This window comes from Bos mutus, chromosome 5 (genome assembly GCF_027580195.1).
Source record: "Bos mutus isolate GX-2022 chromosome 5, NWIPB_WYAK_1.1, whole genome shotgun sequence".
NCBI lineage: Eukaryota > Metazoa > Chordata > Mammalia > Artiodactyla > Bovidae > Bos > Bos mutus.
The window spans coordinates 100,437,291-100,449,988 of record NC_091621.1 but is presented as its reverse complement, the minus strand read 5'-3'; the positions used below and the strand labels follow the sequence as shown (position 1 = coordinate 100,449,988).

The 12,698-nt window shown below is 54.3% G+C and overlaps 1 protein-coding gene across 1 annotated transcript; it reads left to right on the top strand.

Moving 5' to 3' along the window:
- Positions 1–826: 826 nt before the first annotated feature.
- Positions 827–3,048, top strand: MIOX (myo-inositol oxygenase). The gene is made up of 9 exons (XM_070370067.1): positions 827–1,006; positions 1,169–1,249; positions 1,326–1,488; positions 1,642–1,709; positions 1,838–1,947; positions 2,046–2,113; positions 2,198–2,247; positions 2,536–2,648; positions 2,783–3,048. Exons 1-9 carry the CDS (start codon positions 959–961, stop codon positions 2,889–2,891), a joined length of 810 nt encoding a protein of 269 aa, XP_070226168.1. The 5' UTR covers positions 827–958; the 3' UTR covers positions 2,892–3,048.
- Positions 3,049–12,698: the final 9,650 nt, after the last annotated feature.

Below are 12,698 nucleotides of genomic sequence, written 5' to 3'. Positions count from 1 at the left end.
ACCGAGACCCCACGCGCCATTGAGCACTTAGCCGGGGCACTGCAACTGCTGAGCCCTGCAGCCAAGACCCCGCTTGGCCAAATAAATAAACATTCTTTAAAAAATGTCAAAAATGTCAAAATAGCTTTTTCTGAAATAAGCCCCGGCCCGCCCCAATCCAGGTGCCCAGTGAAGATAGGGAGCTGGGAGGGGCAGCGTCCTGGAGGAGTTTAAAGCTCCTGGCAGAGGTGGGAGTCTGGCGACCTCAACCTCCCAGGCAGGTTAGTTGCTGCAGGGATGTGAAGGTTGGCTGGGGCCGGGGGTGGGGGGGTGCTATGCTGACACATTAACTCTCAGAGGCCAGCAGGAGGGTGGATGGTCACTCATTACCGAGGGCCAAGGCCAAGGGGCTGGGTGGTGTCCGGTCACTTATGTAACCTCTGGGCATATATACGGGCATGCGGGCCCGTGGAGCTCTGCCTCTCTCAAGATGAAGGTGGCTGCGGTGAGTACCCCCGGCCCACGCAGACTGAGCGCTCAGGAAAAGCAGGGCAGCCCCGTGCCCCGCGCCCAGCGGGTTTCTGCCGGCCCACTCGTCTGGGTCAAAGGGCTCCCTCCCGGCCGAGGTCTATCTAGGGCAAAGGTCACAGGCCCAAACGCTGGGTTCCCTGCGGACCCGCGCCCTGAGAAGGAGACTCTGGGTGCGGGTGCTGTGTGGCCTTGGCCAAGCATCACCCTCAGAGCAGACATCCCCAGCATCCGCTCAGCAGATAAGGACTCGGGGACGGAAGTCTTGACTCAGGCTCGCCAAGGCCACGCGCGGGTGCCCTCGGGTGCCCACTGCCTCTCTGCCGCTCCACGTCCAACAGTCCCGGCCCCCATGGGGTGTCCTCCCTTCCTCATGGAGCTGATGTCCTGGTGAAATGGGTTGCCCCCACCCTACCAGGACCCAGACCCTTCCCTGGTCTCCCAGCCTGATATGGAGCCAGAAGCAGCCAAAGACAAGGACAGCTTCCGAAACTACACGGTGAGGACCGCTCCCCCGGCCCCGCCTCTCCTGCCCTGTCCCCTCACACAGCTCCAGGGGCCGCCCTGTCCACACCTTGGGGCCTGGTAGAGGCAGGCAGTGGCCCCCTGGGTGTCAAGGGCAGGGGTTGGCGAGCTGCCTGGCTGACCCTCTGGCTTGCAGTCTGGCCCGCTCCTGGACCGTGTCTTTGCCACCTACAAGCTCATGCACACATGGCAGACCGTGGACTTCGTCAGGAGGAAGGTGGGTGGCCGACTCCTAAACGAAGCCCCTGAGGGCTGACCCTGGGGCCACACTGACCTCTCCCTTCCTGGCCCAGCATGCCCAGTTCGGGGGCTTCTCCTATAAGAGGATGACTGTCATGGAGGCTGTGGACATGCTGGACGGGCTGGTGGATGAGTCGGACCCCGACGTGGACTTCCCCAACTCCTTCCATGCCTTCCAGACGGCTGAGGGCATCCGGAAGGCCCATCCAGACAAGGGTGTGCTCCCCACCTGCCCTGATGGGTGCTGGGGAAGGAGGGGTGGTCTGGCCCTCTCCCAGTATGCCCTGCGTCCCCCCACAGCCCCAGAACTGTGCCTCTGCCCCAGCCCCTGCACCCCGCTAGCCTGCCCTGTCCCTCCCTCTCCTTCAGACTGGTTCCACCTCGTGGGGCTCCTGCACGACCTGGGGAAGGTCCTGGCTCTGGCAGGGGAGCCCCAGGTGAGGAGACAGGTGGAGGGCGGTCAGCAGGGCAGGGCCCGGGGCAGTCTCCGCTCCAGGCTCTGGACACCCACTTGGGGGGCAAGCCAGTTACGCCCACCCACGGCTGCCTGTCCATCCGTCCCCAGTGGGCAGTCGTCGGAGACACCTTCCCAGTTGGCTGCCGTCCCCAGGCCTCTGTGGTCTTCCGTGACTGCACCTTCCAGGACAACCCTGACCTCCAGGACCCCCTGTACAGGTGCGGCTCGCTTGCCCTCCCTCGCCCTGGTCCTTCCCCCTCCTCCCGCTTCCGGGGTTCTGTTCCTGAGCCCCTCACCTTCTGTCCCCCCGCTGCAGCACGGAGCTTGGCATGTACCAGCCTCACTGTGGGCTCGAGAACGTCCTCATGTCCTGGGGTCATGACGGTGAGGCCGGTTGGGGGCGGGGACGGCGGGGACCATCTGGAGCTGCCCCTCTGGGTGCACGTGGTGACCCGCCCTCTCCCACAGAGTACATGTACCGGATGATGAAGTTCAACAAATTCGCCCTCCCACCGGAGGTAGGAGGGGGGTGGGGACCGAGCTGAGGTCAAGCCCCGCCGCGCCCCGCCCCGCCCGCCCGCCGCCCCCCAGCCCCAGCCACTGCCCCCCCATCTCCACCCCGCCCGCCCCGCCCCGCCCCCCAGCCCCGGCCACCGCGCCCCCCAGCCCCACCCCGCCCCCCAGCCCCACCCCGCCCGCCCCCCCTCCAGCCCCGCCCCTCCCATCGTCCCCAGCCCCGCCCCCTCCAGCCCCGCCCCGCCTGCCGCCCCCCACCGGCCTGGAGCCTGAGGCCCGGCTCCCCGCAGGCCTTCTACATCATCCGGTTCCACTCGTTCTACCCCTGGCACAAGTTCGGCGACTACCAGCAGCTGTGCAACGAACAGGACCTGGCCATGCTGCCCTGGGTGCAGGAGTTCAAGTACGGTCACAGCCACGGTCGTGCCTGGGGGCGGGGTTCGGGGGGCTTCACGGGCCAGTACGGTCACGGTCACGGTCATGCCTGGGGGGGGGGGCGACTCGGGGGGCTTCATGGCCGCCATCCCTGTGCTGCAGCAAGTTCGACCTCTACACCAAGAGCTCCAGCCTGCCAGACGTGGCCGCGCTGAGGCCCTACTACCAAGGGCTCGTTGACAAGTACTGTCCTGGCATCCTGTGCTGGTGACTGCCCGCCTAACCCCTCACCTGCTGGGTGACCCGGGCGCAGCCACTGTCGGGAACAGTGTCCACCGCCGCAGCCCTTCCGGGGACCCCACAGGCCCACCTGCACTGCCTGCCCGGTTGGCCCCCTCCCTGCTGGTAATAAAGACCCTGAAGCAGCTTGCGATTCTGACCTGTGTCGAGACCGAGGCGTGTTGTGGTGGGGCACTCACTGGCGTACCGGTCTGGAGGTGGGGGACCCCTGTTCTGGGCTTAGTCTCCCTAAACAAAACGAAAACATCTGCTGGCTAGAACATACTACAGGAAACCCAGTGGTAAACGCACAGGCTAACCGTGATGAACGCGATCCATGAGGAGACCCCCAGGCGCAGCCCTCTCCTTGGCCAAGTGTGCCCCCCTCACGCGGCGGCTCCGCGGAAGGCTGCTCATTTGTCTGGGGACTTCCTTTCAGGATTTTGCTGATTGCACCCTCTTGGGATCTTTTCATGTTTTCCTCGGTATTTCTTGCTAACTGATAACTGAGCAGAGGCTGAATCAGATTCAAGTTTGACTTAGGGACCAGAGTGCTCTAGAGGTGGGGACTTTCAGAGAACACCGCTGGCCCCAGCGTGGTCAGCTGGCCGCGTGGTGGTCTCGGGTCTGAGTACACCCCCCACCGGATGGAGAGAGAGTCACCCCGGGGACCAGGCAGCTCCCGGCCCTGTTTGGTTGCTGTCTGTGCAGGAAGGGGAAGCACGTGCTCCCACCTTTCTCTTAATCAGTTTGTAAGAGCTGGTTCCGTAGCTCTTCGAACACAGTCAAGTTGTCTGTTGTGTATCAAGGACACACAGATTCAATAGATTTGTGCTTCCATGAGTTGTTATCCTTCCTGGTGCTCAGACAGGGCTGGGGAGGGGCTTTGCGGTGGGCTCCTGGGCCCTTTCAATGATTGAAATTGGTCTCTGGGATGGGATGTCTTGCCATCTGGTGTAACAGGATGCCCAGACTCTGTCAATTTCTTGTGTCTGCTGTAACAAACTACCATCAACTTGGTGACTTGTTGAAAACAACAGAAATTTACTCTCTCAAGTACTGGAAGGCAGAAGTCTGAGATCACGGTGTCAGCAGTGCCTCTTCCAGGGCATCCGTTCGCAGGTGGCGGCCAGCACCCGCGGCTAGTGGCTGGCTGAGTCTTCTCCGCCTTCACACTGCTGCCTCTCTGTGTCCCACTCCGTCCCTCTCCATAAAGGCACTTGTGATGCCACTCACTGTCCACCCAGATGATCCAGGACGACCTCCTCATCTCAAGGTCCGTGATTATAGCCACAAGGTGCTTTTTCCAAGTGAGGCTACGCTCACACGTTTCACAGGTCGGATGTAGACAGCTTTGCGGGCCATTTCCGGCTCACTGTAGGGGCTGCCATGGACGTGGAACTGGCCCTTGCCCCAAGGAACTTCGGGAGTGGGAAAGTGGTATTTCAAACGCACGTGCTGCGGGCTGAAAACCCAGTCGCTTCTTGAGTATCCACAGGTTGTGACTGTGCAGGTGGCACTGGCCACTGCCTCCCTGCCCTGCTGCCCAGTGAGACCCCAGCCTGTCCCGCTCAAACCCCTCCTGAGCACCCCAGCCCCGCTGTGCCCTGGCAGCAGGAGAGGACTGGTCAAGTGTGGCCAGAGACTTTGCCTGGGACTTCCCTGGTTGCCCAGTGGTTGCAGGAGATGGGGTTTTGATCCCTGGTTGGGGACCACATGCCGCAGAGCAACTAAACCAGTGCACTCTGGAGCCCGTGAGCTGAGCTGCAACTGTAGAGTCCATGTGCCTCAATTAAAGATCAAGGCACGGTTCAAAGAAGATCCTGCATGCAGCCAAATAATTAGTAAAATCCACATACACATGCATATAAACGAGGCTCTGCCCAAGCTCTTCCCCACTCTCTCCTGGAGCACTCCTGCCTGCTCCGGGCTCCCTCACACCATCCTCAGGCCCCCTCCCAGACTTTGAACTCGGGCAGGCCAGGTGCAGGGCACCAAGGGGGTCCTTTCCCTAGAGCGGCTTGTGAGGTGCAGGGGGCTCTGGAGGGGCAGGCCAAGGGCTCTGAGCCTGGACTGCATGTGGGCAGCAGGGCCTCTCTGCCTTCTTGAGAGTGGGGAGGAGGCAAGTCTCTGAGGAGGTGGGGGGAGGGGGGCGGCGGAGACACGTGAGCCTCAGAGCTGGGGGCGGGGGATGCTATACTGACTGTCTGGGCCCAAAGTCATCACCCAAGGGGGGCCTCCACGCTGCACAGCAGGGGTGGCCACCTTCACTTGGGACCCTAGGTCCCCGCGCCTCTCTGTGGCCCTGCAGACTGTAACCTGGCTGTCTCCAAACAGGCCCCAGGGTTGGGAAGGGGGCCAGGGATCTCATGTTCTAGTCTACCCAGGGATTGCCGGTCTTGCTGGGGGCCTCAGGGCACCGGGCAGCTGAGGAGCCCGCAGAAGCAAGGCTTGGCCCTACCTCCAGACTGCACTGGCCAGGCTCCTCTGCCCGTGGGCATCTCCAGGCAAGAATGCAGGAGTGGACTACCATTTCCTCCTCCAGAGGATCTTCCCGACCCAGGGATTGAACCCAAGTCTCCTGCATTCTCCTCCTGCATTGCAGGTGGATTATTTACTGCTGAGCCATTGAATTTCCCTTTAAACAAGCCAGTGTCTTCTAAGAGAGTCGTTGCAAGCAAGAGTCTTAGAGGAATCTAGAATTTGTTGTCGGGCCCATTTGGGGTTGAAAGTTGGGAACACCTGCTGGTGATGGAGACCTGGTGGTTTGTGGCCTACAGGAGCGGGGCTGATAATCACAGCCTCAGTTACTCTGGCCAGCCCTCGGGGGTGGCAAGCATGTGCTAGAGGAAGGCCACGGCTTCTACAGGCACTGCTGGCCTGAGACAGGACAGCAGTGAGTCCAGCTCCCGAAACCCAGGACCAAGCCTGGACCGGAAGAGAGCATCCTGTGACTTGACGGACTCTGCGACTGGCCCAGACCATGGCCCCAAGGGCATGGCTGGCGGCTGCCCAGCTGCCCCGGAGACTCTGGGCTGCTGGGGACCATGAGGTCACTGCTGCTTTCACCCAGAGAGGTCTCTGGCTTAAAAGGTCAGTTTTACTCAAGAAGGTCGTTTTTTTGCCACGCTGCATGTTTTGTGGGAACCTTAGTTCTCCGTCCAGGCATCAAACCTGCACGCGCTGCAGTGGAAGCAAAGTCTCAACCTCCAAGCCCCCGTGCAAGTAATATTAATAAGAAAATGTGTAAAGAGTTCCTTACTTTAATTTCCAATGGTGAATACTGACAGATACAACACTCGTAAACAAAAGCTCTTTGGGGTTCTCAGTGGCTTTTAAGAACATGAGACCAGATGACCTGCTGATCCTTTGCCAGAAACCCCAAAGCTGCCTCTGTGGGCTCCCTCAGGGCTGAAGTGGAGGCCCTGCCGTCAATACGGCCGCTCCAGAGCCCACGGCGTGCCCATCCCGAGGAGTCATTGGCCACCTCCACAGGCACCGCCTGTGATGACAGCAGCCATCTGTCACCACCAGGCCCTTGTGTGCCTGGACTTGCTACCCTGTCCCTTGCCTCCTTCGGCACCGTCATCCACTAACTCGCCTGGCACGGCCTCTGACCGAGGCCAGAATGCAGAGGCTGGAGCCTGCAGGCCCCCAGACGCCCCACAACCCCAAATCGATTGTCTGCCAGAATGATGGTACCACCAGTCGGAGACCCAGCTGCAGTGTCGGCTTGGATGTGGGATGTGGTTGCCGAGAAGCAGGGCTTTGTCCCAGAGGCACGGCGACGCCTCCTCCGAGCCGGGCAAGGCCAGGCGCGCAGTGCTCCAAGGCTGGATGAGCATGCGGGGGAAGGGGTGGCCACAGGGAAGGGGTGGCTGGCGCTCGGCTGAGGGGCCTGGAGGGCAACAGGCTCCTGGAGACTGTGGCCGCGCAGAACTGCCGAGCAGGAGCCGGCTCCATGGAAGACGGCTGTGCCCTCGCAGATGGGCCAGGGGCTCACAGGGCTCCAGACGGCGAGCGTGGGGAGCCCCTACCAGCCCCGCTCGTGACTGCAGCAGGAACAAGCACAACCGGTACTTTCCTTGCCGTTCTGCAGACATCTTTGGGTCACTAAATGCACCGTTCAGTGTGTGAGACGCAGCTCTGAGCAGGGACTGCTGAGCCCGGGGGTGGGTGTCCGGCTGCAGCCTGGAGGTGGAGTGCCTGCAGGTAAGGACCAGCTGTGGGTGCCCCCACCTGCGGTGAGCACGCGGCTCCAGTGAGAGGTACCGTGGCTGCCCCGTATCAGTGGGACGTTGTGTGGGTGCGGAGGCAGCACGAATCAGGAAGATGCATTCATCAGGGGCCGGGGCACCAAGGAGGCCGTGTGGCAGCGCCTCCGCTGCAAGAAGGGCCTGCCTCTCCAGGAGTCTGCGTGGGGCTGGCGCAGCTCCTCCCCGCCCACCTCTCCTTTTGGAAGCCAAGACAGAGAGAAAATCGGTGCTTGCCCAGCAGCCCTAGGGCCCACGTTCTGGCCACACGTAGACTCTGCATTTGAAGCTGGAGGTCAGCTTGGGGTCCAGGCCCTGGGCGTCCTCACAGGCCAGGCTGTGGCAGGCTTTTGCCCTTGATCAATCTTAGTAAGTTTATTCCTGGTAAAGGGACGTTCAAGAGGATGACTGGCTCATTGCACTTGTATGTGTGTTCACTTATCGGTGTTTTTGAATCGTGGAAAGATTGTGTTAGGTCAGGTGACTAAACAGTCAAAGAGCAAATTAAATTTGTAAAGCAGTTAAGTATGTTAGGCATTTAAAATTATAAATGGAACCTTCCGAGTGACTGCTAAAACCTGCTAGATTTAAATAGAAGAGAGAAAATGCAAGCACATGGCCTGGGACGCTGTCATCAGAAGACAGCACAGTTTACCCTGAACAGTGCAGATCTGAACGGGCCCACTTACATGTGGATTTTAGTTCCCTAAATACACTTATAGCACTACACGACCCTTCATAGGTTGAGTCTGTGGATGTGGAACCTCAGATATGGAGGGCAAACTCTAAGGTTAGACTCGCATTTTTGAGTGGTTAGGGTCAGTGTCTCTAACCTCGGCACTGCTGAAGGGTCAACTGTACAATCAAGCTGATCCACAGATTCCAGGCAACCTTTATGAAAATTCCAATGGCATTGATTTTCAGAAATAAAAAAAAAAATCTAAAATCTCAAGGGATCCCAAATAGCCAAAAAATCTTGAAAAAGAAGAATAAAGCTGGAGGATTCATCCTTCCCAATTTCAAAACTCACTATAAAGCTGTAATAATACAATCAGTGTGAAGTACTTCCCTGGCAGTCCAATGGTTAAGACTCCCTGCTTCCACTGCAGGGGGCATGGGTTCCATCCCTGGTGGGGGAACTAAGATCCTGCATGTTACTCAGTGTGACCAAAAAAAAGGGCAGAGGACTTGGATAGCCAGTTCTCCAAAGAGGACATACAAATGCAATAAGCACATGAAAATATGCTCAGCCTCATTAGCCGCACACGTGACTGGCTGACTTCACTTTCACTTTCAGTAGCCGTTAGCAGTAGTAGGAGCGTTAGTTGCTCAGTCGTGTCCCACTCTCTGTGACCGCACGGACTGTAGCCCACCAGGCTCCTCTGTCCGTGGGATTCTCCAGGCAAGAGTGGGTAGCCATTCCCTTCTCCGAGGGATCTTCCAAACCGAGGGATTGAACCCTGGTCTTCTGCATTGCAGACAGATTCTTTACCATCTGAGCCACCAGGGAAGCCCTATTAGGCAAAAGCAAAGATCCTCTGGAGAAAGAAACGGCAACCCATTCCAGTATTCTTGCCTGGAAAATCCCATGGACGGAGGAGCCTGGCAGGCTATAGTCCACGGGGTCACAGAGAGTTGGACACGACTGAGCGACTTCACTTTTCTTATGCAAATTAAAATCACAGTTGAGATAGTGTTTGTATTTCTTACCCACCAGGATGGCTTTTATTAAAGAAGGGAAAAAGTACTAAGCATTAGTGACGATGTGGAGAAACTGGAACTCTGGTACATTGCTGGAGGAAATGTAAAATTTAAAAGGTGCAGCTTCTGTGATGAAAGTCTGGAGGTTCCTCAAAACGTGAATCCCCATGTGTTGCTGCCACTCCATTTCCAGGTATACACCCCTAAGGGCTGAAAGCAGGGACTCACCAGATGCTTGTGCACATGTTCACAGCAACATTACTCACAACCGCCAAAATGCGAGAACGACACAGTGTCTACTGAGGGGTCGATGGATAAACAGAACGTGGCGTAAACACACAATGGCATATTGTTCGGCCACAGAAAGGACTGTCAGTTCTGCCACAGGCTACTATATGGACATATCGTGAAAATATTGTGCCAAGTCAAAGAAGCCAGACATGTGAGGGTACAAACCATACGATTCTATTTATGTGATGTTCCGGAATAGCTAACTCCATGAAGACAAAATATGGTCCACTGGAGAAGGAAATGGAAAGCCACTTCAGCCTTCTTGCTTTGAGAACCCAATGAACGGTATGAAAAGGCAAAAAGGTATGACACCAAAAGATTAACTCCCCAGGTCGGTAGGTGCCCAATATGCTACTGGAGAAGAATGGAGAAATAACTCCAGAAAGAATGAAAGGCTGAGCCAAAGCAAAAACAATGCCCAGTGTAGGTGTGACTGGTGATGGAAGTGAAGACTGATGCTGTAAAGAGCAATATTGCACAGGAACCTGGAATGTCAGGTCCATGAATCAAGGCAAATTAGAGGTGGTCAAACAGGAGATGGCAAGAGTGAACACTGACATTTTAGGAATCAGTGAACTAAAATGGACCAGAAGGGCAAATTTAATTCAGATGACCATTATATTTACTGCTGTGGGAAAAACTCCCTTAGAAGAATGGAGTGGCCCTCATAGTCAACAAGAGTCCGAAATGCAGTACTTGGGTGCAGTCTCACAAACGACAGAATGATCTCTGTTCGTTTCCAAGGCAAACCATTCAGTATCACAGTGATCCAAGTCTATGCCCCAACCAGTAACGCTGAAGAAGCTCAAGTTGAACAGTTCTATGTTTCACTTTCCTGCATTGGAGAGGGAAATGGCAACCCACGCCAGTGTTCTTGTCTGGAGAATCCCAGGGACTGGGGAGCCTGGTGGGCTGCCGTCTATGGGGTTGCACACAGTCGGACACTACTGAAGCGACTTACCAGCAGCAGCAGCAGCAGCAGCAGCAGCAGCAGCAGCTTGAAGACCCTCAAGACCTTCTAGGACTAACATCAAAAAAAGATATCCCTTTCATCATAGGGGACTGGAATGCAAAAGTAGTAAGTCAAGAGATACAGGGAGTAACGGGCAGGTTTGGCCTTGGATACAGAATGAAACAGGGCAAAAGCTAACAGAGTTTTGCCAAGAGAATGCACTGGTCATAGAAAACACCCTCTTTCAACAACACAAGAGAAGACTCTACACATGGACATCACCAGGTGGTCAATATCGAAATCAGATTGATTATATTCTTTGCAGCCAAAGATGGAGAAGTTCTATACAGTCAGCAAAGACAAGACTGGGAGCTGGCTGTGGCTCAGATCATGACCTCCTTATTGCCAAATTCAGACTTAAACTGAAGAAAGTAAGAAAAACCACTAGGCCATTCAGGTATGATGTAAATCAAATCCCTTACGATTATACAGTGGAAGTGAGAAATAGGTTCAAGGGATTAGATCTGATACAATGCCTGAAGAACTATGAACAGAGGTTTGTGACACTGTACAGGAGGCGGTGATCAAGACCATCCAGAAGAGAAAGAAATGCAAAAAGGCAAAATGATTCTCTGAGGAGGCCTTACAAGTAGCTGAGAAAAGATGTGAAAGGCAAAGAAGAACAGGAAAGATATACCCATCTGAATGCAGAGTTCCAAAGAGTACCAAGGAGAAATAATAAAGTTTTCCTAAATGATCAAAGCAAAGAAATAGAGGAAAGCAATAGAATGGGAAAGACTAGAGATCTCTTCAAGAAAATTAGAGATACCAAGGGAACATTTCATGCAAAGATGGGAACAATAAAGGACAGAAATGGTATGGACCTAACAGAAGCAGAAGATATTAAGAAGAGGTGGCAAGAATACACAGAAGAACTGTACAAAAAAGATCTTCATGACCCAGATAATCACCATGGTGTGATCACTCACCTAGAGCCAGACATCCTGGAATGAGAAGTCAGGTGGGCCTTAGGAAGCATCACTACGAACAAAGCTAGTGGAGGTGATGGAATTTCAGCTGAGCTCTTTCAAATCCTGAAGGATGATGCTGTGAAAGTGCTGCACTCAATATGCCAGCAAATTTGGAACACTCAGCAGTGGCCACAGGGCTGGAAAAGGTCAGTTTTCATTCCAATCTCAAAGAAAGGCAATGCCAAAGAATGCTCAAACTACCGCACAATTGCACTCATCTCACACACTGCTAAAGTAATGCTCAAAATTCTCCAAGCTAGACTTCAACAGTACATGAACTGAGACCTTCCAGATGTTCAAGGTGGATTTAGAAAAGGCAGAGGAATCAGAGATCAAGTTGCCAACATCCGTTGGATCATAGAAAAAGCAAAAGAGTTCCAGAAAAACATCTACTTCTGCTTTATTGACGACACCAAAGCCTTTGACTATGTGGATCACAACAAACTGGAAAATTCTTCAAGAGATGGGAATACCAGACCACCTTACCTGCCTCCTGATAAATCTGTATGCAGGTCAAGAAGCAACAATTAGAACAGAACATGAAACAACAGACTGGTTCCAAATTGGGAAAGGAGTACAGCAAGTCTGCATATTGTCACCCTGCCTATTTAACAAATGCAGATTACATCATGTGAAAAGTTGGGCTGGATGAACCACAGCTGGCATCAAGATTGCAGGGAGAAATATCAATAACCTCAGATAAGCAGATGACATCACCATTCCGGCAGAGAGCAAAGAGGAACTAAATAGCCTCTTGATGAAAGTGAAAGAGGAGAGTGAAAAAGCTGACTTAAAACTCAGTGTTCAAAAAACTAAGATCATGGCATCCGTTCCCATCACTTCATGGCAAATAGATGGGGAAACAATGGAAACAGTGACAGACTTTATTATCTTGGGCTCTGAAATCACTGCAGATGGTGACTGCAGCCATGAAATTAAAAGACACTTGGTCCTTTGAAGAAAAGCTGATAAACCTAGACAGCATATTATAAAGCAGAGATGTTACTTTGCCGCCAAAGGTCGTTATAGTCAGAGCTATGATTTTTCCAGTAGTCGTGTATGGATGTGAGAGTTAGACTATAAAGAAAACAGCACCAAAGAATTGATGCTTTTAAACTGTGGTGTTGAAGACTCTTGAAAGTCCAAGGGAGTTTGCAAGATCAAACCAATCAATCCTAAGGGAAATCAAGTCCTGAATATTCATTGGAAGGATGGATACTGAAGCTGAAGCTCCAATACTTTGGCCACCTGATGTGTCTTCATTAGTAAAGACCATGATGCTGGGAAAGATAGAAGACAGGAGGAGAAAGGGTTGAAAGAGAATGAGATGGTTGGATGACATCACCGACTTGATGGACGAGTTTGAGCAGGCTCCAGGAGTTGGTGATGGACAGGGAAGTCTGGCATGCTGCAGTCCATGAGGTCGCAAACAGTTGGATACAACTGAGCAACTGAACTGAAGAAAAAAAGGCTTCCCACATGGCTCAGACAGGAAAGAATCTGCCTGAAATGCAGGAGATCCGAGTTCAATCCCTTGGTTGGAAAGATCCCCCGGAGGAGGGCATGGTAAC